Below are 26730 nucleotides of genomic sequence, written 5' to 3'. Positions count from 1 at the left end.
GAACCAAGTTGATAAAAAAAAATGCAAACAGACAACGAGAAATATACAACAGTCCCTCTGTTCGTAAAGAAATCCACATTGATCCACCGCTATTAGACCATTTAATTATATAGCCCACGCGAGCGCTTGTTTTCCAACAACATTAATATCCGTCGGCCTTCAAGCTAGTCAGTTGACATTAACCGGTCTATATTTCGCCGGTGTGGGATCAGTTCTGATCGATTCGAGATGTCAACATGATATAGCAAATTATAGCATGTCAAGTCTATACCTGTTGTATGGAACAGTTCAGCCGTGAACGGCCGGGCCGACAGTGACTGTGAACAGGCGATCGCCAGTGATTACAATCAGAGCGAAGCAGATGTATATAGTGACGGCCCTGGCCTAGGGGAACTACATGCTCCGTTGAATTGAACTCCCCGCGGTAAAAAGGGTGCGCTTTGGTGTGGTGTGGCCTTACTGCGTCTGAGGATATCGCGCACTACTTGGTTTTGGACCCGGTATACGGCAGTTGCTTCTCAGTGAGATGGAAGGCTAGGAATGTACGAGTGTCTCAAGTGATGTCACTTTCTGCGTTATTTGCTGAATTTTGATAAGGTAAGATGAATTTCTAGTTTGATCCTTGATTTGTATGGCAAAGCATGTCTGGCTCTTTAGGGTATGGGAAACGTAATATGCGTTAAGCAAGACCCTCGCAGTATGCCTATATGGTACATCCAACAGGGGATCGCTTTGGTTGGCCTATACGGGGCTGTTGAAAAGGTAAACAGCGTGACCAGATTATTCCGCGCACGTGCAAAATGCAAATACGTGGTGTGTTTTTTTGCCCGAACAGGTCAGTTTTCAACTGGCATATAGTATGCCTTTTTTACGTGAGGGTTTTGCCGAAACGGAGTTCACTCGGCAAATTGAAGTAGTTGGTTCTGACTCTTGATAAGAGGTAAAGGCGTACTTTATTGTCGTATAGAACAGCGGAGCTTTCACGGGCTTGTAATTTAGCAAAAATTGGATTTTTTTTTCTCGTACCTATGTGTTTGATATCCCAGATTGAATGTTGTTCATTTTTGAGGGGAAAACAAAATATGTTCACATTAAGGCCTATACTCATTTTATACAATCACCTGGAAATAAAGTGCTTCGGCAATATACGTACATAAATAATTTCCCGCAGACCACGATTGAGTTGAATGCTCCAGACAACGAGGCCGCGGCACTCTCCACGTCCACTTAGGCCGTTTAATTACGAATTCGAAGATGCGACTCTCCCCCTTTGTTTTTCGCCTAGTACCCCTGATGTCTAATAGCCACTCAGAGCAGCGACAGTTGGTCGATAACTCTCGACCTATACGGAGTGTATAGTGACACGCCTTCGGCTTATAACTTCCTCATCATGCTGTTTGATATTACCGATCGATGTCTGTAATCTTTCGGTTGTTAGGGAGACCATGGGGAGACCGTCGCCACTGGATATAGGCCCCCTACGGATTGATCGTTATCTGGTAGTTTCCCCGGCCCCGCCAAGTTCGATGCCCTTTCACATCCCATCCCCTGAAATTCAAGACGGCCGCTTTCGAAACCTCAACGATCGTACATCCGTTAATACCGGACTCGTCCGGAGAATGTCCCTCTTTCCCCCATCAACGGTGACGGCTAATTGCCTTGAAACTCTCATTGCATTGTTTTGATGGTTTCCCATGCTCAACCAAAATAGCACCTTTTCATATACCGAAGGTTTTATAGTGAGCTTCACGTTTACAGTGTTGTTACCCCTGCATGTTCGTCGGGCAATTTTTCTTCTGTAGTAGCTCGAGATCAATGCAATCTGGAATCTTTAGGTACCCATTTATTTACTCCTCGACGAAGAGAAGCAATCGTAGTAAAGCATCTTGCCCAAAGACACAAATACCGTGCAATCGTGACAACTTAAGGGTTTCGTTAAAACGGCTTTATTATTAACAGGCTAGCTTCAGTTACTTCAGTTCCAATGCTCATCAGGAATTCGACATACGGAGCTGGAGCTAAAACTATGTTGTAGATCCTAGATTCTAAGAGGCACTAAAAAAACGGGACTCTCTGTATGCCTATCTGCATCACAAAAATGGTCATTTCCCTCTATTAATCCCAACCCCGATTCCATTAAATAGTGAGGTATGTTTAATGGAATCTGGGTTGGTAAACTAGAGGGGAAATGGGACCATTTTTGTGATACATATACAGAGAGTCCCTTTTGTAGGGCCTGTTCTAGGATCTACAACATAGTTTTAGCTCCAGCTCTATATGTTGAATTTCTGATGAGCATTGGAACTGGAGTAACTCAACCTATTAACAGGCAACCTGTTTTGTTCGCGGTGTAGCTCGCTTAAAAAGACTGAGAATGATGAGTTTAAGGTATATTGTTCACGTTTGAAAAATAAGCTGTAAGAGGTCCCGGGTCAGATCTGACCTACTGTATTTGGCCTCGCACTTTTCCCGGTCAAAATCGACACTTTTCCGGGTCGAACTGATAATTTTCTGACTCATTTTCCAGGTTAATCAGACCCGGAAAGTCTGGGTCAGAATGACACTTTCGTCACGGTTTTCCGGGTTAAAATGACCCGGAAAAATTTAATGAGTCAGAGAACAAAATGTATATAATGTCTACCCGGATTTTTTTTTTTAGAGTGAACATACAATTCCATGTGCTGACTCCGCTGTCATCTGTCATCGAATTCTTGTACAACGGAATTGAGTGATGGTCATCGCAACGAATCTGATAACAAACCTGCGCACTTTTCAGGTCTTCTTTTTAAATATCAAATCGCTAGATCGTATTTGACCCCGGGTCAAACTGCGGAACGCGCGCCGGTGTTCGGTGTTCGGTGTTCGGCTATTGTGGTGTAGGGTACCTAAAGGTTCGAACCCTATTTATAGGGAGTGTAAAGGGCATGAGGCACATCCAAACCAACGAAATCTTCAATAACAATTCCGCCTAAAGCTTTCAAAAGGCTACGCTCAGAGGGGATACGTTGAAGAATTCAGCATCACTCGTGCTGGCGCATTTTGTGCACTTGAGTATGCATTCCCTCGATAAACCAAAATCTTTGGGCAACAGACCACCATACAAAATCTCCACTTACCGGATCATTCATGGACGCTCTAATGGTTTTTAGTCAAATATCCTAAAGGCGACAAATATCTCGCAGGAGTAGCCATATCATTCATCATTCTTCAGTCTTGGTTTGATGGGCAGAATTTCCCGAGGAGCATCAACATGCTCCTTAATAACATCATCGGCCCTGCAGGTAATAAATGTCAAATCACATGAGACGACGGTGCAATGTATAGTGCTTTCTTATATGCAACTGAGTTATGACTGACAGCTTCGAATCGCGTGGGTTAAGTAAACGAATTGAAAGGAACAAGTTGTATCTTGTCATGCCAGAGGGCCTCTAAATCAGCTTCAAAAATTGCCTCAAAATCAGCTTTAAAAAATTGCCCAAGCACGTAAAAGTCGTTTAATATAGGCCCCCTATACCAATTTATATTGACGTTATACCTTTTTTTAAGGAGGTTGGGGCTTACTTGTGGCAACTTGCAAAAGGTAATCGTTTTTTTCGACAGACATGCACGGTCAACCCAGTTTTGTTTCTTGTGTGTGTGTTTTCTATGTGAAAGCGTCTGGTGTATTGCCAACACAAAACCTAGCATTTTCATGCAAGGTTTTTATTTAGCGAGATATTGACCCATCAGTCCACTTACAATGCGAAATAAAGGGAAGTCAAGCTATTCGGTTGGTTTTAACTGCCAAAACTGACAAACATTCTCACAATAAACTGTTTACTACACATCGCGCGCCGTTTCACATGCGCACTAATTAATGTTCCCATGTATGCGCACTAATTAATGTTCCCATGTATGTGCACTAATTAATGAGGTGTCGTGGCCCTTGCGTGGTCTAGAGCAAGTTGAACTCGTGGTCTGTGGGTAATTCTGAAGGTTGTAGGTTCGAGTCCAGCCAGGGGTTGTGGTGCGCGTGTCCTTGGGCAAGGCACTTTGTCACTCATTGCTTCTCCCCACCCAGGAGTAGATGGGTACCTGTGAGGGCAGAGATGGTTACTGTAATTGATTTTAGTTGCCTAATTACGCCAAATGGCAGCATCGAGTTGTATGCCCTCAGGGAGCTGAGATTGTCTTTGGAATGTTTCATTGGCCCAATCTAAGGGGTGATAATTGTAAAGCGTTTTGATCTTTAAAAGTTAAAAGCGCTGTATTATATTATAGTAAGGGTATAAATATCCCCGTTTATAAGCAAGCATAGACCTTTATTATTGCCACCATTTTAGTCACGTTCCCTATATCCAATAACAGTACTGCATGATAATGGTTTTTTGTGCAAAAAGGAACCAGACTATTTTTCCTTCCAGCTTCGCTTTGGTTGCGTTGATATGAATGAGAAACAATCAAGATGGCCGCAACATGATAATGGTCATTACGTTTAAGACCGGAAGGCTCGGGTCATTATCAGCGTTCATGCCTCTGAGGAGCCGCTTTTAAACGTACTTGTGTAAAATCGGCTAAGCACTGTTCCCTGATTATTATATAACTAATTACAAAGTATAACGTCGGTTCGAGAACAGTGTTTTGGCCGGTTTTTCTTCAGCTCACCTTATGAGATTTCAAATCTGGTTACGTACGTGCGATGGTTCCCTGGACGCTTCGTAAAAAGATGAATCTACTTGAAATTATTTAAGTTGAGCTCATCGGGTTCAATCATTTATTTACTACGATCTTGCAGAGCCAAAATTGCATTAAATTCGACAAAGTTAAACGGAAAATTATTGCTCGCAAAACACCGAGTAAAGGAACGAACTTTGTAAAGTTGGCTTAATAAGGCCGGTTCATATCATGCGAATGCGATGCCAATTTGACGTTACGAAGCGTTCGCTGCGAAATTCGCCTGAGTTGAAATGTTTTCAACTTTTGCGAATTCGCAGGGCGAAACCGAGTTGCCACCACGTCACAAATTCGCGTTCGCAATTGATTTCGCACGACTATGAACCGCCCTTTAGAAAGGGAAATAGTGGTTTTACACAAGGCACAGATACTTCTGCTGAATTCTAGTTTCAATACCTTTAAAAAATTTCCTCCGGTCAACGTCCCTCCAGTCATGTCAGGACAAACCTGTCTAAGAACTTGATCGCTCGTCCCCCGAGACCTAGAATCAATACGCACATGGCTGCAGAATAATAATTGACGTTGGTCCTCCCGCGCATTCTGATCTTGCGGTCCTATTGCAAAATGGGGTGTGCATAGTGACCAGATTCTTTATTGTCAGTCCATCGCATCTTCTTCCTCTTATTGCAATATAAATATTATTTTCCCTGGCCGTGCAGCTGGGCGAGAACACGGCACCAAGGCCTGAACACCCACGGGCCGTAATGCAGGAGAGTGCATTATCTCCAAGCCCTATATAGTATACAATAGGAACCATTCAATCACTAACGCACCTAGGGACATTTTGGAATGAGCCGGAAAAGTGCCGGCCCTACCTACCTATTTTACGAGACGGTAATTTTTGCACAAAGTGAAGATAGAACTGCAGGCATCGTACCAAACACCCCGTGAAATTATCCCGCCTGAAATGGTATCGTTCGGAAGAAAACAATCATGGAAAGTGGTGTAAGAAACAAAATGTGCCCGCGGGAGCATTTTTTTTAAACGTGCGTTAGCAACGGAATCCAGATACGTACGAGATTCCAATAATAAATTGATGTGCATATATTTCTGTTTTCTCAAAACGTATACTCTCTAAATTCCAAAGAGTGAAACTAGGGACTGGACGTTTTCGAGTGAAAATCACTCTCATTTCCGATTGAAAAAGTCTGTAAATTGAACCTCTTCGGTCGAAGCTCAAGTGAAAAACTCGATCTTTACGACTGAAGAAATTTCACTCCAAAACGTCTAGTCCCTAGTTTCCGACCTTGGGAGGGAATCTTCACTCGAATGGAGTGAATTTTCACTCTTTGGAATTGAGAGAGTAGTATCCACTGAGCTGAAACTTCAACAAGTAGGCCATCAGCTTGGGGGCTTGGCCAGTATCAAAATAATCAGGGCATAAATGATTATAGTGCGCATGCGCACGGTATACCGCCCCTAGAGAAGTAACAAGCATTTTGATGGACATTTTGGAAAAAAGGGTGATAACACCCAAAAAGCTGCCACCGCTGCAATGCTTTCACATATTTTCCAACTCTGGAGGTGTATACCTTGCCAAAAATTGCTATGACGATTATTCCCCTCATTATTTTGATACCGGTGGCCAAAATTTTGGACCGAGGCTGATGGCCTAAAGTTAGTTGTTTTGCACCCTTCTTAACATTTAGAGCACTCTTACATAAGCAAATGTTAAGTAATTGGAACTGTTAAGTACTCTCTAAATTCCAAAGAGTGAAAATTCACTCCATTCGAGTGAAGATTCACTCCCACAGACAGAAAGTAGGGACTAGACGTTTTAGAGTGAAATTTCTTTAATCGTAAAGATCGAGTTTTCACTCGAGCTTCGACTGAAGTGGTTCATTTCAATCGATAATGAGAGTGATTTTCACTCTAAAACGTCTAGTCCCTAATTTCACTCTTTGGAATTTAGCGAGTAAGAACAAGGGAGTATTAATTTTGAGTACATTGTATTTGGACTAAGGTTTGTCTATAATCCCATTTCTAGCCATCATGAGGGCGTATCCAAGCGAGGAAGGGGTGGGGTGGGGTGGGGTTATAACCCGCCCCATCCCGGACAAAAGTTAAAGAAAATAATATTTAGCAATGTTTCATTAAGTCCCCTGAATAACGTCATCATTCAATATTTCCAATCTTGATTCGTCGGTCATTTTTTTGGCATGGACTGTAACGCCACCCACCTCCACTGCACCCCACCGACAAATCTTAAAATGGGTGCATTCGAGTAGCTCACCGGGATCGACTTCGGGAAAGGCAGACGGGGTAGCCACGACAGCCGGGCTAACCGAACGCTAAACCGCGGGCCGGCGCCATGCACGAACCTCACGTGACGCCCGTAGCGACGACCGTCATGGCCGTATACCACTGACAAAAATGCCCGTCGGATTGAGTTGTAGTTTGAGATGTATACTGCTTTTCAGTTATTTGAAAAACTCAAAAAAGTTTGGCTTGAATTATAGTCTCATAAGACGCAATGAACTCAATAAAATATTGGTTACATACATTTAGACTTTAAAAAAGTTGATTTTTAAGTCCACTTGAGATTTCCACCATCCGGCCGCCACATATTTTGTCCGGCCGTTTCATGGAATGAACAACGCATGCGTGTGACGTATTTTCACCAGTGCAATCTGCTCCACGAGCAGGGTCTGTGGTGGCTGACCTGGGAGCAGTGGCGTAGCCAGGAACTGTTTCAGTGGGGGGGGGGGGGGGGGGGGGGGGGGGGGGGGGGGGGGGGGGGGGGGGGGCTGGAACATTTCATGGGGGGGCGTCATATAGATCAATGATAACTTTTTTAGAAACTCAAAATCTCAGTGGGGGGGGGGGGGGGGCGACTGGGGGGGGGGGGGGGCGACAAGGTTTCATTGGGGGGCTGTCGCCCCCCACGCCCCCCCCCAACTGTCACTGCCTTGGTGAGCCCCGAGAATGACGTCAGAGCAAATCGAACGGCACGGGGCTGACACGCGTCGACCCGGGTGAGCTAAACGAACGCACCCAATAATAATAATACCAATGTGGTGCTTATATACCGCTTTATCAACGGTCTCAAAGCGCTTCACAATTATTACCCTTGTTCATCGGGCCATGAGACTTTTTTTCTGCAATAGCCGGCGAGAGATCAGCGCAATCTGGTCTCTACCTTCACACTCCTGGGTGGAGAGAGGCAATATTATTGTAGTAAAGTGTCTTGCCCAGGAACGTATTGAAAAAAAAAGCGCCCTGTTCCCCGTCAGGGTTGACCCCACGTATACCACAACACCTGAGTCGATCACCGTAACCACTGGACCGCAGCGCTTCAACTACCCGGCCTTGCGGTGCTCAAGTTCGCGCTTAATTACTACTTTCCCATCTAATTTCTGCAAATTTGGTATTCTCGGGAAAACGACTCGAATGTAAAACGCTACCCCGAGTTGTTTTTATTATGGGACGGGCACTATATGGTCATCGCTTGGTGATTTCGTGACCCAAATATTATACAACGGAGTGGGGAATAGGCTCAAATTTCACCCGGCGCGATGTCTCGATTACGTCTGAGGCAGCAATTTGTGCTCCGTGATCTTATTTTTCTCAAATATCAGAAATATCAGGGTATCCTATAGATTCAAGTAAAAGAGAATATCAAGAATGATCTGTGGAAAAAGGGAATAAGCCTTTAGTCATTGTTCTAGCGATATCACAATACCGAACTAGTGGGCTTACGTGTCATGGATACCACTTTTCAATTTTACGTTCGACATCTCCTGCAATTCACCCGTCTTTCTATGAAATTGTCACTTGAGAGGTGTGATTCCCCCGTCACGCTGATTTAAAGCCGCAGATAGTCTTGCAGATCTTTGGGGATGTACAACATTTGCTTTTGCTGCAATTTTCTGGATTTGAGGATTAGTATGTTATAGCAAATAATGTTAAACTGACTTGTTTCACGTTTCGGGCTTGTAGATGATGGAAAAACCAAGAAAACCAATCATGTTTTTAAGATAAAACAGAGCCATTTGTAGACTTTGGGGAATTGTAAGGTCAGAGAATCAGTCTAGCACGCTTGTACCCCTTCACAGGTGTGCTATCAATTGCAAAGAAAATGTGGAATAACTAAATATGAAAATTTAGGAGCACTTTTTGAAAAAAGCCAGTTTTCTCCAACGCTGGTCGGCCGACCAGCGTTGGAAAAATACCATTTTTCTTGAAAATGTCAGCACACCAGGAGCCATGATTTTACAGGATGCTTTAGACTGTTATTCACTAACAGTCCAGTAAGGTACTTCATGATAATTTGATCATTTCGTTTTTGGATGTTTGCAGATGTTGTAGCTTCCCTTTAACATCGCCAACTTGATACGGGGGACACGTTTCATCGCAGCTTTTTGTTTATCAGAGCAGAGCTGATGGGAGTTGAGGGTTTCGTATATACGCTGAAGCGATTAGCGATAAGCGCGCAATGCAGCGGCGTCGGTATTATACGGGGACATAAATCTGTTCCCTTTCCCGTAAGGATTTAAGGATTGAGTTACGATGAAGATCGTTCGCAATCTTGATGGATCCGTGCAGCAGGTTCAGGTGATGTGTCTGGTCGCAGCCGCACCTGAGTGGCATGGCGGCAGTGGCGCCCAATTTCTATCGGGTTACAGACTAGACAAGACAGTTAATAAAGTTACCATGCGCGGTCATGGATGACGAACACCTCTACCCAAGACACACCTTAAAATACGCATCGTTTTGTTAATTTCTTACCATTTTTTCTGATGACTGACTTTTAATGATACTTTCATCCAAAGATGATCACGCCAAAATGTCCTTTCATTACTTTGCAAAATAGAGCGACTTCGGATTCAATTTCATCAAAGTTGAACTTACAAAAGTCCTGCTTAGCGCTACACTAATTTTCATGCAATTCAAAGCAGAAGTGGTTCATAAAAACCCTCTCTGCAAACCGTGATTTGGTGGGTGTTGGCATTTGTTGGCCTATTTATAGGCATAAAGGATCATTTGCTTTTAATGCATTTTGTGCTTTTCCAACAATAACACCACTCAACATCCAAAGAACAATATTCAAAACCCTAACCTGCAGTTGAAGTTTCAACTCAGCGGATAAATTACACTGTTTGAGAAATGTGTTTTCGCAGCATCGCCGCTCCAAGCCACAGGGGCCTTGGCGAAAGGCTAGTTGAGCACCAGTACAATCTTCAATTCAAGTAAACTTTTCTAGTGGTAATAATTCGGTCAAAGTTATGCGCCTATCAAAATAATGTGTCCCCCCCCCCGCCGCCCCAGGTCCGATGCCAGGGTTTTGGTTACGTTTTTTTCCGTGCCCCAGGGTGGGGATTTTGGTCACTCAAAAACATGGTTATTTACTACATGGAAAGGCAATCACTAGTGCGTCGCTTCCCACGTATGTATGTCGGAGATTACCGCTTAGCTCTATGCTTAAATTATAGAGAATTTTGCCCAAGGGGTGGGGATCTTGTCACTACGTCTCTGAGGCAGCCTCGTGGGCCTGGGAGGGGTGGGGCAGGTGCATTACCTTAGGGATAAATGCAAATCACCAAAGAATGCAGGAAGCTTGTTTAATACTGTCACGTGCATGAGCTGTTCCCGCGTTGTGTTACACCCTAGCCATGTATTTTTCAGTGCCACATGGTGTTAAGAGAAGCGCTGCAAGTGTGGGATTTGTGAGGATTTGTGGTCCTAGTGACGTAAGGCCTATCGATTGCTAAGAGACATAGCCACCACTGACGCCTCATGTTTTACCCAATGCTTCACAGCTGGGTAACATTTCTTTTTTAAAAAACCGAACCGAATTTCAAGTGATATGCATTTTATGCACGCGGTGTCGTAGAATGGAGCCGGGTTTGCATTTGTTTCGTGAAATTCTAGTCGAGTAACGTCGCTTCGGCGTGCATTGAGATTCGATATGGTTGGCGCAATTGTGAAAACTCATCACAGGAGCGTTACTTTGCAATAATTATGACTATTACTGGAAAGGCCATGCAGACCAAATTCACGCTACATTCAAGACAATTATTCAGTTGACGTCGTCCGATGGGCCTAATTTTGCAACTGTGCACTTCGGTATAGACTGAAAGTGGGAAAACTTCGGTGAAGTCTCATGGTGATAGACGTGAAGTCTGGTGTGAAATTACATGTTCATGTCCTGAATGTCAGGATAAACCTAAAGCTTGGTTTTGTATCGTTATACGGAAAGCGTATCCGGCCAATCGTGTGTAGGCCTACGTACACTATTCATGACCTTTCCAAATCCACTTTACATGTAACTAAATACATGCTGCCTTCAGCCAGCAGTCATCCGGATTTAGAAACGCTTTCACGATTACTTGTATAATGGGTTTTGCGACAGAACATTCACTTGGGAGCATTCTAGCGGTTGTTTGTTCATATTAAAGTTAGGGTAGAACATTTGTCATTTTGTGTTTTTTTTGTTGCGTTTCAAGCACCAAAAGCGCTCAAAATCTAAAGACGGGTGCTTAACAACTAACTATAAAGTTTTAGCTCTGACATCTGATGTAGGCTATCCGGTTCGTTAGTGTGACGTCACCTCCAGCACTTTCTGCAAGATTGGAACCGGAAGTTAACGCAGTTCGAGCGTTTGCAGCCAATGGGCGCTAGTAATCAGTGGTGCGTGCGCGTGTATGACGTTTTTACTAACGAGCCGGATAGGTCTATTCCGAGAAAACAAAATTCTATAGGATCTCGATCGATTTCAATGGAAAAATGCCAAGTCATGTTTTGAATTGCGCCCGAAATCAGCGTCCGGGACACGTTCTCATTCAGCCGATTGCAGCTCTTTTGTAAGTCCGAGCGTGCAGTGTTTTCGTTGTATGCATTAATAATTATAGCCCTATGGTTTTATGCCGCATTGTACCAGAATAGAGTATTTAGTTTAGATTAGGTAGCGCTGTAAGCGAGAAGCATTCTCTCTTTACATCTCAATATTTTATTTACAAGCACAACTTACCATTATCGGCAAGAGCTGTCATAACCCAGAAAAAAATCAGCCATACATTAAACTCAATAGTATTAATAAGCCAAACAAAAACTATGGTAAAGTCAACATGACACCAGCAAAGTTAATGACTCGGAAAGTACCAGCTGCACACCATCAATATGATTTATAGGGTGCGAAGCCTTTTTCTATTCCACTATTGCAACCTGTTCAATATTCAGCAGGTAACGACTTTTATCTGAGATATCAATCACTATAGGACGCAACCTTTAAAGGCATATCATTTGCATTTATCCTAAAAGTAACCTATACCGAATAGATCAAAAAGCTTACTTGGATTAAATATTGTGCACTGGTTCTAAACACCCCATGAAATTATTCCGTCTGGCTTGCTGTCATTTTATAGAAGAAATCAAGAAACGTGTAAAGCTACAGTCCATCATATGCAGCTATCCAAAAAGTAACTGACGTAATTATTGTTGAAAAACATACTTGGTTTAAAGTTAGTAATGGAACTAAACTTCCTGTCAAATTATTCTTTCTGGCAAGCTGTCATTTTGAAGAAATCAATGAATGAAGGCATTTCCAACGGTGCATCTAAAGACGCATCGTTGGAAATGTCCGTTATTAAATCGTTGTTTATTCGGCGAAGCGCGCGCAGGCGTGTCTCGGACGCTGAATTCAGGCCCGATTCAAAACATGACTCAGCTACTTTTGATTTAAAACAAGATCCTAGAATATTGTTTTCTCAGAATATACAGCATTCACTGAGCTGAAACTGCACCAGGTTAGTTGTTCAGCACCCTTCTTTAGATTGTGAGCACTTTTGTTGCTTCAAACAAACATGCACAAATTACAAATGATGGACTATACCTTTAATGATTTCAAGCGATCAGTCAACTGGCTATTGACGAAACTGTGTTTTTCGTGATCAAAAAGTTGTGCATGGTTTTTCATTGTCTTCTCGATAAGTTTAATATCCACTGAGCTGAAACTTCAACAGGTTATAGGTTTTGAACGGTCTTCTTTGGATGGAAACGATCAAAGATGCATGAAAAGCAAAATGATCCTATATGCCTTGAAATTACGATATTGTATTATCAATGCCGTATTATGATCGATGTCTTCAGGGAACAGGTAATGAAGAATATTAATACCAAAATTCAAATAAGCGGTAAACAACCTGACACTGGCAAATTGGCAACGTGGACAGCTCGAGGATATATTAATATTCCAGACCAGGAAATCGATTTTTTTGCGGCAGAAACCAAATATCAAGGAAAAGGCTATCAGGAAAATAGGCCAAAGCGATGGTAATAGATCACAAGGTTTGAGCTGTTTACGGTAAGTTGGAAATGATAATAACTTGCTTAGCCTACTACGGACTACCTCGTAATAAGTGCAAAACTTGAGCTTCCAACGCAGACTGTGAAACATTAAATTCAACTTAATTCCAGTGTATGGGACAACGCAACGGCCGTTTTTTTCCCAAAGTAAAGTCGCAAACAAGGAAGCCATTGCGTACACCACCCACAAAACTCAACAAAAGCAATACGTTTGCACATCCTCCCCTTCTATGCTGGATAAACAAAGGCAAACAGGCCCTTCTTGAAGTCGGGATCCCTGACCCTACTTCAGACAAAACGGAGCCATTTATGGACATCTGGGTATTGCCAGGTCAGGGAACCAGACTATAGCTGGCTTGCACCCGTTCACGGAAGGTTGATCTAGGCCTAACTAAATTTTGTACATTGAGAGCAGTAGGCCTTTTTGAAAAAAAAAAAAAGATTGGAAGTTGATACAAAAATCTCACTTTCTTGAAGATGACAGCATGCTTTAGACTATTAATTATTCACTTACAGTCAAGTAGAATTTTCACAATAATTTGGCAGTTTTGTGGGTTTTTTTTTTTGTTCGCAATATAATGTTGCATCCTACCTTTAAATCTGCGTTCTCACTGTTCCGGAGTTCTGATGCACAGTTTTCTGTAGCAGTCTTGTCCAGTTTGCTCTGTGTATCGTGCTACTCAGTATACTCGCACTATTCGTCTCACCTAAAACAAAACAACAAACTAGAGCTTAAGTAACAGTTAACAACTTCCAACAGACACAGAACTATTTTTTTAGGATGTGTTTCAATCTCTTTAAGTTTTACCGTTAATTCGACCGTGACACGTAATATACTTTTCATTCTACCAGTCAGTTTTCTTAAATTGAATTGATATTTCATTTTGGGCAATACATCAATGAAACCACTCAACCATATTTTATTTAACCACACTAATGATACCTTGGCTCGAAAATATTTGAGGTCGTGCGATACCATCGATCTCTGTCTAAACAACAGTTGCATACTGGCATTTCATCTATACATTAATATTTGTATTACATTTCTTTACCCTGGGTATGCCCAAACAGTTTTAAAGCGCATATTGAACTAGTGTGCTAGTAACAGAAAAATCACTGGCTGATGGCTTTACAGATAAATAGTTCTGATTTGAATGTACCTATTCTATACGGTAGTTGTTCGTGTATTTCGATATTGATTATAGTGCAATACCAACTTTGCTATTATATAAATAGCCTTCTTTGTGATAAGCAATATATCATCTGAGCAGTTAACCATTTTTAACTACTGTGATGTACGGTATGTCGTTTTTTTTTACACCCGAGGAGCGCATAGGCATATCCTCGTTATGCATTGCATTAAAATACATCAGTGCGAACAGCGACATCATGCGGTCACTATCTTATGCAAATCATTTGGATCCGATCGAACGCCGTGGTCCAATCGTCCGCGAAAGCTTGTGTTTTTCTTTATTTTGCGCTAGATTTCCAGCACACGACCTCATATGCGAATACAGGTAAGTGTATAGGCGGGGCTAATTATGTGGAGTGTCCAATCAAACCTTGGTATTCTAGACGCAACGTGTGTGTATGTATTATGTACAGTAGCGCATGTCTCGCCAGTACCCCTCGCTAACCATAATCATAAGCAAGTTTCTACGCAACGATCGGCCAATAAGAAAACGACGTTTAAGGTCAGCTTAGGCTATTAGCATAATGAGCACCACCCCAAAACCTCACATGGACGATTGGACCAAGGCGTTCGTCTGGATCTAGATGATTTGCATAAAATAGTAGCCGATCGTTTACCGCGCACGGACGAATAATGACGAACGCCTGGACCAAGATGTATCCGGTTCGTTAGGGCGACGTCATTTTAACTTAACCATGCGTACTTCCAACTGTGTCGCATAGCACGAATGGAGTCGGGAGTTAACGCAACTTGAGTGTTTAGCCAAATCAGTGGTGCGTCAGTGTATCCGGTTCGTTAGTAAGAAACATAGATATAGAACTTAAAATAAGTTTAAGTTCTATATCTTTGAGTAAAAGCGTCATACACTCGCGCGCACCACTGATTACTAGCGTCCATTGGCTAAACACTAGAGTTGCGTTAACTTCCGGCTCAATTCGTGCTATGCTACATCGTATGAGGTACGCGTGGTTAAGTTGAGATGACGTCACACTAACGAACCGGATAGCGGTTTGTGATAAACACGTGACTACAACATTACATTTTTTTCTTCACTCTTTCACTAGTTTCAGACACTCTTTACGCGCCCGCAATTATGCAACGCGGTGTATGAAGTGAACATTTTTTTTTATAGACCGGACACGTGTCCGTTCTAGACCAATGAAACTACAGTATCCTAGCAAGACAGGATATAAAAGTTCCATTTAGCTTCGCGCTTGGAAATACTGATATAAGAACGCCTACATTAGTCGTCTCAAAAATTGCCGCAGCACACGTGTTATTTATAATGTTAAGTATTTGGTCACCTTTTGTTTGGTCTTTTTTTTGTAAAAGTTATGCTGGAAATTGGTATGCCACCAATGGGAGTACGTTTTTGTTTTTGTTTAAATGTCATTTCCTTTTGTGTGTTTTTCAACAGGTTGATAAAAACAATATAACAGGCACAAAATGTCACAGGGTCTAACCCCCACGAAGGAGTCGAGGACTCCAGCGCGCGAGGTGACGTCACGTATTGACTTGTTTTTTTTTACGCTATCAATGTATTGTAGCAAATTAGGAATTCTGCGTATGGTAAACGGAGGCGACGTGCGGTGACACCTACTGAATAATTTCAAGAACAATACCCTATGTTCACTTCATTTTTATTTCAGAAGAGGCAAGAGCCACTCTGGGAGTTGCTTTGAGGACGCCGCGATACGAACTCCCTCTTTTTGGGGGCCGGGAGGCATCCGATATAGATACTGCCCGGAGATGATGACGCTGCCAAGTGCGGCAGAGGTCGCGGGGCTTCTGGCCACGGTGTCCGCTGGGAAAGTGGAGACAGAGGCAGGCAACGGTTCGCTCAACTCCAGTATGTCAGTAGGAGACGCCGACTACAGTAGTTCGTACTCCGCTTACTCGTCGATCTACTACCTCAACCACGGCGGCATGTTTCAACAGCAGGGGATGGACGTCTGGGTCCCCATCGTGCTGTTCTCCGCCGTGCTTCTCATCGGCATGCCGGCCAACGCCGTTGTCATCTTCGTGTTGGCGCGCAAAGGGACCTGCAAGTCCAACATCAACATATTCCTGCTGAATCTGGCCGTGGTGGACTTTGCCTTTTTGCTGTTCAATGTGCCCATCAAGTTGAACTCGTACTTCTTGTCGTCCAGGACCATGTGGCACCTGGGCCCGGTCATGTGCAAGCTCAGCATCTACTTGGTGTACGTGAATATGACGGTCAGCATATTGAGTCTGGTGGCCCTGGCAGTCAACCGGTACAATGCCGTCATGCGCCCAGTCAGCTGCCGAAGCAACAGGTAACAATTAAAGCTCACACATTTTAAAGGCTTATATAGGGTGGTCCCCAAAAACGGAACCTCCTACCTCCTACTTTCTACACTGAGACTCAAACCAGAGCTACCAATGCATGAAGAATCTTTTTAGAAGAGAAACGAAACCAAGATCGCCCGATTCGGTCCGGTAGTTTTTGTTCTAAAGCCTATTTTGTGAAGCAAGGTGGGGTCATAATTTGTCCCGATGAATCACTACACCGCACCCGGGAATTTGACTTACATTGAATGTAATTCATAGGGGGATTGTTATCTAATAATACCCACATGAAAGAAGTATCCTTCACACAAAAAAGGCTCTGCAGCAAAAAACTACTGGACCGAATCGGGCGATCTCGGTTTCATTTTTCTTCTAAAAAGATTCTCCATGTGGTCTGAGTCTCAGGGTAGTGGAAGTATGAGGTTCCGTGTTTTTAATTTTTTTTCGGGACCAGCCTGTATAGGATCATTTGCATTCATCCCAAAAGTAACCTACCGAATTATCAAAAAAGCTTATACTTGGATTAAAGATCGTACTGGTACTAAACACACCGTGGAATTATTCCGTCTGGCTTGCTGTCATTTAGAAGAAATCACGAAATGTAGGTGGTTTCCAACGATCACTGACTGATATTTGGAAATAAAGAGTGCTATAGGGACAAAATCATGTTTCGTGATCAACAGTTTGTGCATGTTTTTCACTGTTTTCTCGAAGAAGTGTAATGCCGACTAAGCTGGAACTTCAACAGGTTTAGGTTCTGAACATTCTTCGTTGGATTTTTGAGTGGTGTTATTATTGGAAACGAACAAAATAGCATGAAAGGCAAATGAGGCTATATGCCTTTTTAACGTTCCAAGTATAACAAGATTAGTTCATTTGCTTTAAAAGTGAGGGAGGTATCACATTATACCCACAAAAGACCAACACCAAAAGTCAGGGTTTTTAAGTTGGTATAGGCCTATACCTGTTTTTTTAAATTTCGATTTTCTTTTCCGAACGAAATTTAAAGGAATATAATGTCCTGTAACAAATACATATGGTTGTTTGTTTTTGCAGGCCTTTATACAGTTTTAAAAATTGGTTTTAAGTAGCGCGATCCAGTTCAGAAATTACGCACACTATATTCAGAACGAATTAGGAGCGTTCCGCTCTTAATTCACAAGTTGAAATTAATTTGTTGATCACTTGTCATGGGCCAATGTTTTTCGTTCGATGTCTCATTGGAAAGCCCATAACTAATGTATTGCCAAAAAAAATATCAATTCAATTTGAAAATCTATTTTTTGAAGATGCCACACCCAAAAAGAAGTATACACCAACTTTAAACGCGCCAAGTTTCAATTTTGGAATGGAAGCATGCGTGGTTAAAATTAGGTGAAGTACAAAAAACAACAACAAACAAATAAACAAACGAACAAACAAACAAGCACTGGCTAACGTAGGCCTACGTGACAATTTCATGCCCAACTTGGTCGAGCGTATTTTGATACCTGTTTGTTACGTTGACTTTGCTGCATTGCCGAAGTACTATTTATCTTGCGGGATTGATAGTAACACGCAAAAGTGCTTCCACCTCTAAATTAGACCCGTTGCGTCAGTAGTGCATGTTCCCCTCGTACCAAGATTCCATCCGGGGGCATCGAGTTGCTTTTATCCTTCTAATTTAAAGGTGCACCCTGTGCATTTTAGCCCTTGAATTTTCAGTCAAAGCTATTATCCCGAAAATAGTTACGACAACCGAATATATTGTCGGTTAACAATACATTAATATATTATTCGAAACAAAGGCAATCTTAAGAATTTCGGTGTTTTTTAATGAAGGAAACACAGATTGTTATCTTCGAGGGAAAATGGTGTTTGTGTAAGGATTTTGACTCACGACAAGTTCGATTGGGTCCGCATACGTGTTTTTGGCTTGAAGCAGGTCCGTAGATTCACGTAAACAGGAGTGGGTATAGATTAATCGTGGGATAGTCTCGATTAGATCGAAAGAAAATTGGAGTTGAAAAAAAAAACAACCACACGAACAGACGTCACAAAACAGATCCGAATAACAACGGCAACAAAATCCAATTCGTTCTTACTTGGAACGATATAGACGGGTTGCAAATTGAGGAAATGCTGCTATATGGATGATAACAGAAACAAAATTGCAATACGTAAAACGACCAAGGGCGGATCCAGGGGGGGGGGGGGGGGCCAAAGGGGGCCATGGCCCCCCCCCCAAAAAAACGAAACCAATTTTTTTCTTTTTTTATGTGACATCGCAATAAAGGCAGGCAATGAGTACACCACCATCTTTTCCTCAAAAAAACATTGGTTAAAGTGGTCAGAAATTGCCTCAGATCGCACCACAGAGCATCTAGAATCCAAAAAAATTTCGGGGCCCTTAAGCGGGCCCCGAACCCCACGCCGTATTTTTTTGGGGACCCACTTTTTGGGGGGACCAAATTTTTTTTGGCCCCCCAAAAATTGTGTTCTGGATCCGCCCTTGAAAACGACATGCATGAGAACTCAGACTTGCGATTGAATTCTTCGCCAAGGTCAAATATTTGAAATTTAGTTTTGGCTTTTCACCGACGTCATTTTAATAATCACGGAGGGTTCAGTGCTGTGCATAACCAGTGCCATACAATGCTGTACATGAATCAAGCTTCGCAAGTCTTTTGATAATTTTTTTTTTTGGGGGGGGGGAGGAGACAAGAAGAAAATATCGTGTCAGAAGCTAAAGAAGGAAATACAGGGTGGTACAAAAAGAAGGAAACCCACTTTTGACAGGAATTTTTACCCACTTACTGAACTCATTTGAAATGGTTTTTTTTTTATAATGTAGTGAAGTATAGCTCTTCAAACATACATGGTGAAAAAAAAAATCTTTAACAAAAATCGCAAGAATAGTATTATTATGCTAATTTTGGAGCTCAGTCAAGCGGATGGAATAAAGTCGTCCGTGGACAAACAGGTTTGACACACCATATCTACCATATCTCAGAGACAAAATATGCATTTGCAATAATTTTTTCGTCAATTTTGTTTAAAGATCAACAATTTAATACCATTAAATTGAACTTTTGAAATATGCTTAACAAGTAGGTGAAAATTGCTGTCAAAAGTGGGTTTCCTTCTTTTTGCACCACTTGTACATGTTTTTCAAGTGGGTTTCAATACAGGTCAACAAGAATGTCCCAGAAAACCAGCTGCGTAATCGAAAACACCAAGTAAGCCAGCGCCAAGGACCCTCAATGACTCCCCCAAGTACTTTGCGGCTCTCGTCCGACAAACATTACGAGCTTGTGTTGTATTCTGTATCATACAAAAAAAAAAAAAGAACATGTCATTCTCGCCGTAACATGAAGCCTGAACTGACCGAGTCCGGAAATGCCTAACATTCATTTCAGTAATGTGAGGCGCCACCGATGGATCGCAATCGGTCATCAAACTTGCTCATACGTGCTTCTGAAATCTTGCCATGGGAGTATTCAATCGGTCATGAAACTTGCTCATACGTGCTTCTGAAATCTTGCCATGGAAGTATTCAATCGGTCATCGAACTTGCTCATACGTGCTTCTGAAATCTTGCCATGATGGAAGTATTCAGATATCATGACCTATCTGTAAAATCTCGAAATCTGTGTTTCCTCTTTAAGGTCCAAGAGGCCACCCTCAATATACCCCCCCCCCTTTAAAACAAGACAAGCTACTGAAGCTAGCGTAGTAAAGGTATTCCCAGAGGGCCCAAAAATGTATTCGATTGATTCAGAACGGCTATTCACTGGAAGTATTTTCATGCATCTGGTCTACACCCAATGGGCCGGACTTAGCCCATTCGTTGGCGTTATGGGGTAATCCTATACGATAAAACTGCCCGGCTCACAAGCGACATTCGGTCATTCAGAGGACTCTGGGCTCGCAATCTCTGACCAGCCAAGATACAAAGAAAACTTACAATTGTTACAAGATTGTTGGGAAGCAAAAAGCACGACCTAAACAATCTTCTATTCCTTTCATAAAAGATGTCTTGAAAAGTAATTGCCAAATGTCCATATATACTACATGAAAACCATTTTTTTTTCTATGAAAAAAGAAAGAAAAAGAAGCTGTTTATCATGCTCTTATAATGCATTTCAGAGCGAGTAACCACGTCACTTGAAAATCAACAGAAACTCTGGTTAGGTCAATGGAAATAAAATTGTGTTCAAGAATACTGCTTATCCACATTAAAAAAAAACTCAACATCTGTATAGGCCTTTCTTACTGACGCCCGCCAATTTCGGCCGGAAAAATACAATAAATTATTTATTAATTAATTAATAAGCATTTACAGTCTAGCTAACCTATATTTTCCGAAACTTCAGAATTATTCCAATAAAAGCACGGAAATTGTACAAAGGGAGATCAATTCGGGAAACGTCTACCCGATACTCAACGTTTCAGAAAGTAATTCTCTGATCGTCTTCAGGGGTATAGGCCTATATCTCAAACCACGCGGGACCACAGATGGCATACACGTAGTTGTAAAAAATCGGAAGCATTTGTGGCTTGATTGACCACGTGTGAGTGTTGCATTTCTATATCCAGGATTCTCAATGTAGTAAGAGCCGCCTCTTGATCAATACTTGCGGTAAAATTTCCCATAGGCATGCAGGGAGATAGTTGTGATCCCTCTCTGGGCATCGGGCAGGACATGAATCGAATCGGGTTGGATAAAAAAAACACACCCAAGGATGCATGCAATATATTAAAGGTATTGGGTAGATCATTGTCATCATTTTCTTCGTTTGAAGCAAGAAAAGTGCTCAAAATCTACAGACTGGTGCTTAACTAATCTGATGAACTTTCAGCTCTGTGAATGGTGTATATTCCGAGAAAACAATATTCTAGGATCTCGGTTTAAATTTAAAAGTTGCCGAGTCATGTTTTGAAAATTGCGCCCGAAATCAGCGTCCGGGACACGTTCTCACTCAGCCGATTGCAGCTACGCGATGTCACGCACTGAACTGACGAATAATAGCGTTGCGTCGTGTCAATGCTTGCCCGTACCCACTCACGGATTCGCCGAATTACAAATCAACTACAAACGGAAATTCCCCAAAATGCGTCACTTGACGACAGCATACCAGAAGAACAATTCACAGGGAGTCTAGTGCCATTACTATCTTTAAACCAACTAAGTTTTTCAACAACAACTTCGACAGTTACTTTTTGGATAGCTGCAAATGATCTACTCTCCCTTTATTGTGCTAGAACTGCATCGTCAACGCGCGTGATAATCGCGATGAACATAGGTGCTCAGTCCAGGCAGCTGTGATGTGACATCCCTTCTCTGGTATCAAGCCTTTCATCTCCTTATACGTCCTCTCCCTGTGCTTGTCTTTCCTACCCAGTGATGCTGAGCCAAAGTAAACAGAAAATTCTGCCTTTAAATCAAACATGCCTTCAAAATTTTCAGTTTTACCCTAACATGCACATGAGATTGTTGATGCGTCACTGCCACTAATATCATGTCGCCCGCAGGCGGGATCCCCTTCGGCGTCTCCAATCTTCCCTATCCTTTATGCAGGCAGCCAACTCTGTTGTGGTCTCCGCCCCGGCATCTCTTCTCAGGACACCGACATAGCTCGTCCTCTGTCTAATACAAATACAATCAAACTATTTATAAAATGGAGTTTGCGTCGGGTGAATGTTAACTTAATTCCCTCCCGGCCCCCTTAACCGACGTATTTTTATTCAACACTGTATACTCAGTGTTTTCCGAGGACTTGCGAAAAAACGTTCGCAAGCTCACTCGGGTGGGGTTCGGACCCACAAATCCTGCTTACTAGTGCAGACGTCTTTATACACGACCACTGAGCTTGCTGGGGTCGACTGGCGCTTATGGCTGGTCCGAATATAGCAGTGGGTACCAAAAAAAACAATTATGAAGAGAGTTGTTGAAGCTAATTTTTTGAGCCGCGGCGCGGTCTTTGAAATTTCGTAATACAACGGAAATCCGTGTCCATCTTCCCTTCACCGTGGTTGTTCTCTGTACAACGAAACATGGTTAAGAAGTCCGGTTCGTTAAATAAAATACATTTGGAGTTGCCAGGATTCAGAATAAGGGCTATGTTTGTAATGGGTAGTTTTTGAGTTGCGTGAGAGTAAAAGTTATGGAAGGATTACTAATTATGAATGTTTGCATAACAAGGATATTGTTGTTGTCTGATCTGTTCACTACAGAAGCAAGGCACACGCTGTTGTGATGATTCTGGTGATTTGGGTGGTGGCTCTGGCAAGTCAATCGCCGGCTGCTGTGGTTGCAGATGCCTATACCGTCCCCATGACGCCCCAGCAGCATACCACCGTCTGCTTGGAGTACTGGCCCAACTACGAGGCCATGCGAGCCTTCAAAGGCAGCAACTTCGCCTTCTTCTACTGCATCCCGGCGATCGTGGTGTCCGTGTGCTACCTCCGCATGGCCCGGACCCTCCAACGCAGCGCCCAGTTCACCAGGTCCGAGAGCGGGGAATCGGCCCTGGCGGCCGGGCTCCAACGCCAGCAGACCTCGCGCCGTAAGGTGGCGCGCATGGTTCACGTCCTAGTCATCGCCTTCGCCGTGTGCATGTTGCCCTGGCACATCTTCATGTACCTCCTCTGCACGCCGTCCGTCGCCCCGAGCGACACTGTGCTGTTCTATATGGGCATCTTCTGCCGACTGGCGATATATATCAATTCCTGTCTCAATCCGCTGCTGTACTCCTTCTTCAGCCAGAATTTCAGGGCAAACCTGAGGAAGTCCTGCTCGTGTTTGAGCAAGATAACGTGCCGCAAGAAGATCTTCACGCCTATCGAGGTGGGATTCAAGGAGATCGCGGGAGGTCTGGATGAGAGCGCCAGGATCTCTGCGACGTCAGGAAACCAGCGGTCCTTCACGTCTGTCCTAACAAGGGCTTAATTGCTGACTGTGGATGCAGTCTCTCACAATGTGGTGCAGTAGTAGTAGTGTCAACGGTCGTATGACTCAACATTCAAAACAACTTCAAACATTTCAAGCACCGAGAGAGCTTATAGCCCGAGGTTCTGTGATTCCTAGACCCTACGCAGAACATCTACCAGCACACTAGACTGATGTCTGCAGCACCCAAAGGACACAAGATACTTACTTCTGGAAGATGTGTTCCTTACATCAATAATAAGGTGATGTGGTACATTTCTTATAGCCGGACACTATAAACTTGACGTCCAACGTTTGTGCAGTAATAAGTTCAAATCTAGAGATAGCTTTAAATGTGTTCTCGGTACTATGATCATGTACAATATGCCTTCTCCATTTATGATTTGAGATACTAGCCTTATTGTACCGGGTCTTAACATCCAGGTCCTATTCAGCAGGTCCTCGTTTCAAGAAGCTTGGTCTCCTCATGTTGTGAGGTCCTTGGTCCTAAGATCATGTACTTGTATAGGGCTCCTCCATTTATGAAGTAAAATACTAGCCTTATCCTAGCTGGTCCTAACATCCAGGTCCTACTGAGCAGGTCCTCGTTTCAAGAAGCTTGGTCTCCTCATGTAATGAGGTCCAAGTTGGTCCTCAGATCCTGTTTAGGGTGTCCCATTATGTATGAAGTGCGATGCTAGTCTTATTGTAATGGGTCTTTACCTTCAGGTCTTACTTGGCAGGTCCTCGTTTCAATAAGCCTCGTCACCTCATGTAGTGAGAATGTCGCCTTTAACATGAGAACTGCTAACAAAAAAGTCCCGGTCTTCTGCACAGAGCCATTTACCTCAAAAGCTTAATGCTCAGTGTGTGGAGCAAGTGTTTTCCCTTAATGATGCGAGGTGCCAACTCGAGGTGAAATCAACAGGTCCTCGATTTAAGAAGTTTGGTCTTCTGTAGTGAGGACCTCACCATTTAACATAAATCATGTTTACCTCAAAGCAGTTAGCGATGCACACGGCTACTTGCCTCAAAAGATTCCTCGGTTCAGGTAGAGCGGTTGTTCCTTCATGAGGTCCCCACCTCATTTTAATGGAATCATAGGACTGTAGTGAGGACCTCACCATTAACATAAATCTTGTTTACCTCAAAGCAGTTAGCGATGCACACGGCTATACTCGCCTCGAAAAATTCCTCGGTTCAGGTAGAGCGGTCATTCCTTCATGAGGTCGGTCCCCACCTCATTATTAACGGGTCAAGTAGGGTCAGTAATAGAGCGATCCGTTAGGCCCCGCCCACTGCGCACGTGGGCAACATCACGTGCGCCTCTCCAATGGCACGTGCACGTGCACGAATGTCGGACATTATTGTGTGGACGCATGTCGGACATTTATCACGACTGTGATTGGTCAAAATACCACTGGGCGGGGCTTAATGGATCAGTCTATTCCATGACTCCTGTGTAACGGTCTGGGACTGTCGGACATTTATCACGACTGTGATTGGTCAAAATACCACTGGGCGGGGCTTAATGGATCGGTCTATTCCATGACTCCTGTGTAACGCCCTGGGACTACTGTCTATCGTCAAACTATGAAGGAATTGTTTTCCTTATGATCAGATGAAATGGGAACCGCTCATTGTGTAAATAAGCGACTGACATCGTTTTGTGCGTGGTTTCTTTAAACTGCAAATAAGAAATAAAATACAGTATTTATCCCACGAGAGGAAAATGAGAAAGGGAAAAGAGATATGTACAAAAGCTGCCTATCAGGCATTAGGTTTCCATGACAACTTCGACCAATGCCGACCGCAGTTATCTTTAATAGGTACATGAAATCTTACAAGGCACCACACTGCACTGTGATACAGTAATGTTACTTAAAAAAAAATTACCACGTAAAAATATTTTAAAAAGTAAAAGACAACATAAGCGGTTTTTACGTGTGGTATCATGATGACGCAGGTCACGACAGGGGACTCAAGATATTTGCGTATACACGTTGTCATTGTTATTAGGGAGATGCCGTGCTCTATATGGCACGGCAAACCATGACCACGGCAAAGAAGCACACTCGAAAGAAGATAATGGACTGACTAGGGTAAAACCGGATGGGACGTGGCGAGAGATACTAACGAGTCAAATCGGCGAATTATTGGACGGAAGCTGAGTGCGAGAGAAGGGTGGCTGATAGGATGCTGGAAGGGTGTGAGAGAGAAACTGGAAAGATGGGCAAGGCAAATATATGATAATGACGACGACAGAATGGGAGCAGATAAGAGTTAGGGAAAGTGGAGTTTAGATAAGTAAAGGAAACAAAATTAATACAAATTGAAACAGAGAGAGGTACAAAAAGATGTGGCATAGTGATTAATGATGGAGTATAAGAGGACAAATTGAGAAAAATTGTCTCCAGACTTTGAATTGTCGCCAGACTTTGGGTTGAATCGAAGATAGACCGGAGATGATCGCTCCGGTCGGTATTGCAATTGAAATTAAGCATCGATCCGATCTAATGACATCGAACTGCCGGATAGTGTTGCGAGGCAAAACAAGTCAAATTCAGCGCTAATCAAGTGCAACCCTGAAGAGATGCAGCAAATTATGAGTAAGAAAAAACTCCGAAAATCGTTCAACTCGACGGGGAAAAAGCGTCCCTTGGTGCTTTAATAGCGCACGACTTAGTCGACCGAATGGTGTTGTTGCAAGGAGAGCTCCGGGCAGAACGGAGTCAGTAATCCCGACCAAAGTGCTGATTACGGAGTAATAAAATTCAACCACCTCGAGCGGTTAATCAGTACGATACGCTCCCGGCAAATACGGGCAGACCATAGAGACCTAGGGATCGTCCCTTCTCCACCTTCACTATTGAATTTTTTTCTGGCATGACGCAAGAAGTAATCAACAACAAAGACAACAATCTGGCGCTGCAAATTGTGTACATTTCGTGCTCGTTTATTTCTTGTCATGTTTACTGCGCGCACATTTATCCTAGTTACAAATAGTGAATATCATTGTGTCTGCACTATATTAATATAAAAAGAATATTTTGATGCACTTATATAGTAAGAAACACTTCACGCACGCATGCTAGAATTTTTATCAGCAGCTGTTTTACGATAATAATGTATCCATTCGGAAAGCAAAACGCCGCGCACGAAACATCAATTAAAGTATACTACATGTATTAGTTGTTTATACTACTGCCTTATGAAAATGACTTTAAACTATATTCTTGGTCAAAATTCAAAACAAAGATAAACGTAGTCGTTATTTTGAAAAAAAACCCCGTTATTTTGT

General features: G+C 42.8%; 2 protein-coding genes across 4 annotated transcripts in view; one reads left to right on the top strand and one right to left on the bottom strand.

Annotated features, from left to right (window-relative positions):
- The window catches only part of LOC119734716, a 44465-nt gene extending 41194 nt beyond the window's left edge, over nt 1-3271 (bottom strand). For all 3 annotated transcript variants that reach the window (XM_038208254.1, XM_038208255.1, XM_038208256.1), the window contains exon 1: nt 3117-3271. In XM_038208254.1, the coding sequence (XP_038064182.1) occupies nt 3117-3128 (12 nt within the window). In that variant the 5' untranslated portion in view covers nt 3129-3271. The remainder of the gene's footprint in view (nt 1-3116) is intronic.
- Nucleotides 3272-15777: 12506 nt separating this feature from the next.
- Nucleotides 15778-24809, top strand: LOC119734670 (galanin receptor type 1-like). The gene is made up of 2 exons (XM_038208194.1): nt 15778-16506; nt 22736-24809. Exons 1-2 carry the CDS (start codon nt 15959-15961, stop codon nt 23448-23450), a joined length of 1263 nt encoding a protein of 420 aa, XP_038064122.1. The 5' UTR covers nt 15778-15958; the 3' UTR covers nt 23451-24809.
- The last annotated feature ends 1921 nt before the right edge of the window (nt 24810-26730 follow it).

This window comes from Patiria miniata, unplaced genomic scaffold, assembly GCF_015706575.1.
Source record: "Patiria miniata isolate m_02_andy unplaced genomic scaffold, ASM1570657v1 HiC_scaffold_28, whole genome shotgun sequence".
Classification (NCBI taxonomy): domain Eukaryota; kingdom Metazoa; phylum Echinodermata; class Asteroidea; order Valvatida; family Asterinidae; genus Patiria; species Patiria miniata.
Note: the sequence above shows the minus strand (reverse complement) of the source record. Positions and strands in the feature narration are given on the sequence as shown.

Excerpts from the sequence above, each read along its gene's own strand:
- LOC119734670 (XM_038208194.1), top strand. The coding sequence starts at position 15,959 with ATGATGACGCTGCCAAGTGCGGCAGAGGTCGCGGGGCTTCTGGCCACG. Across the intron at positions 16,507-22,735 it reads GTCAGCTGCCGAAGCAACAG|AAGCAAGGCACACGCTGTTG; the intron begins GTAACAATTAAA and ends TGTTCACTACAG.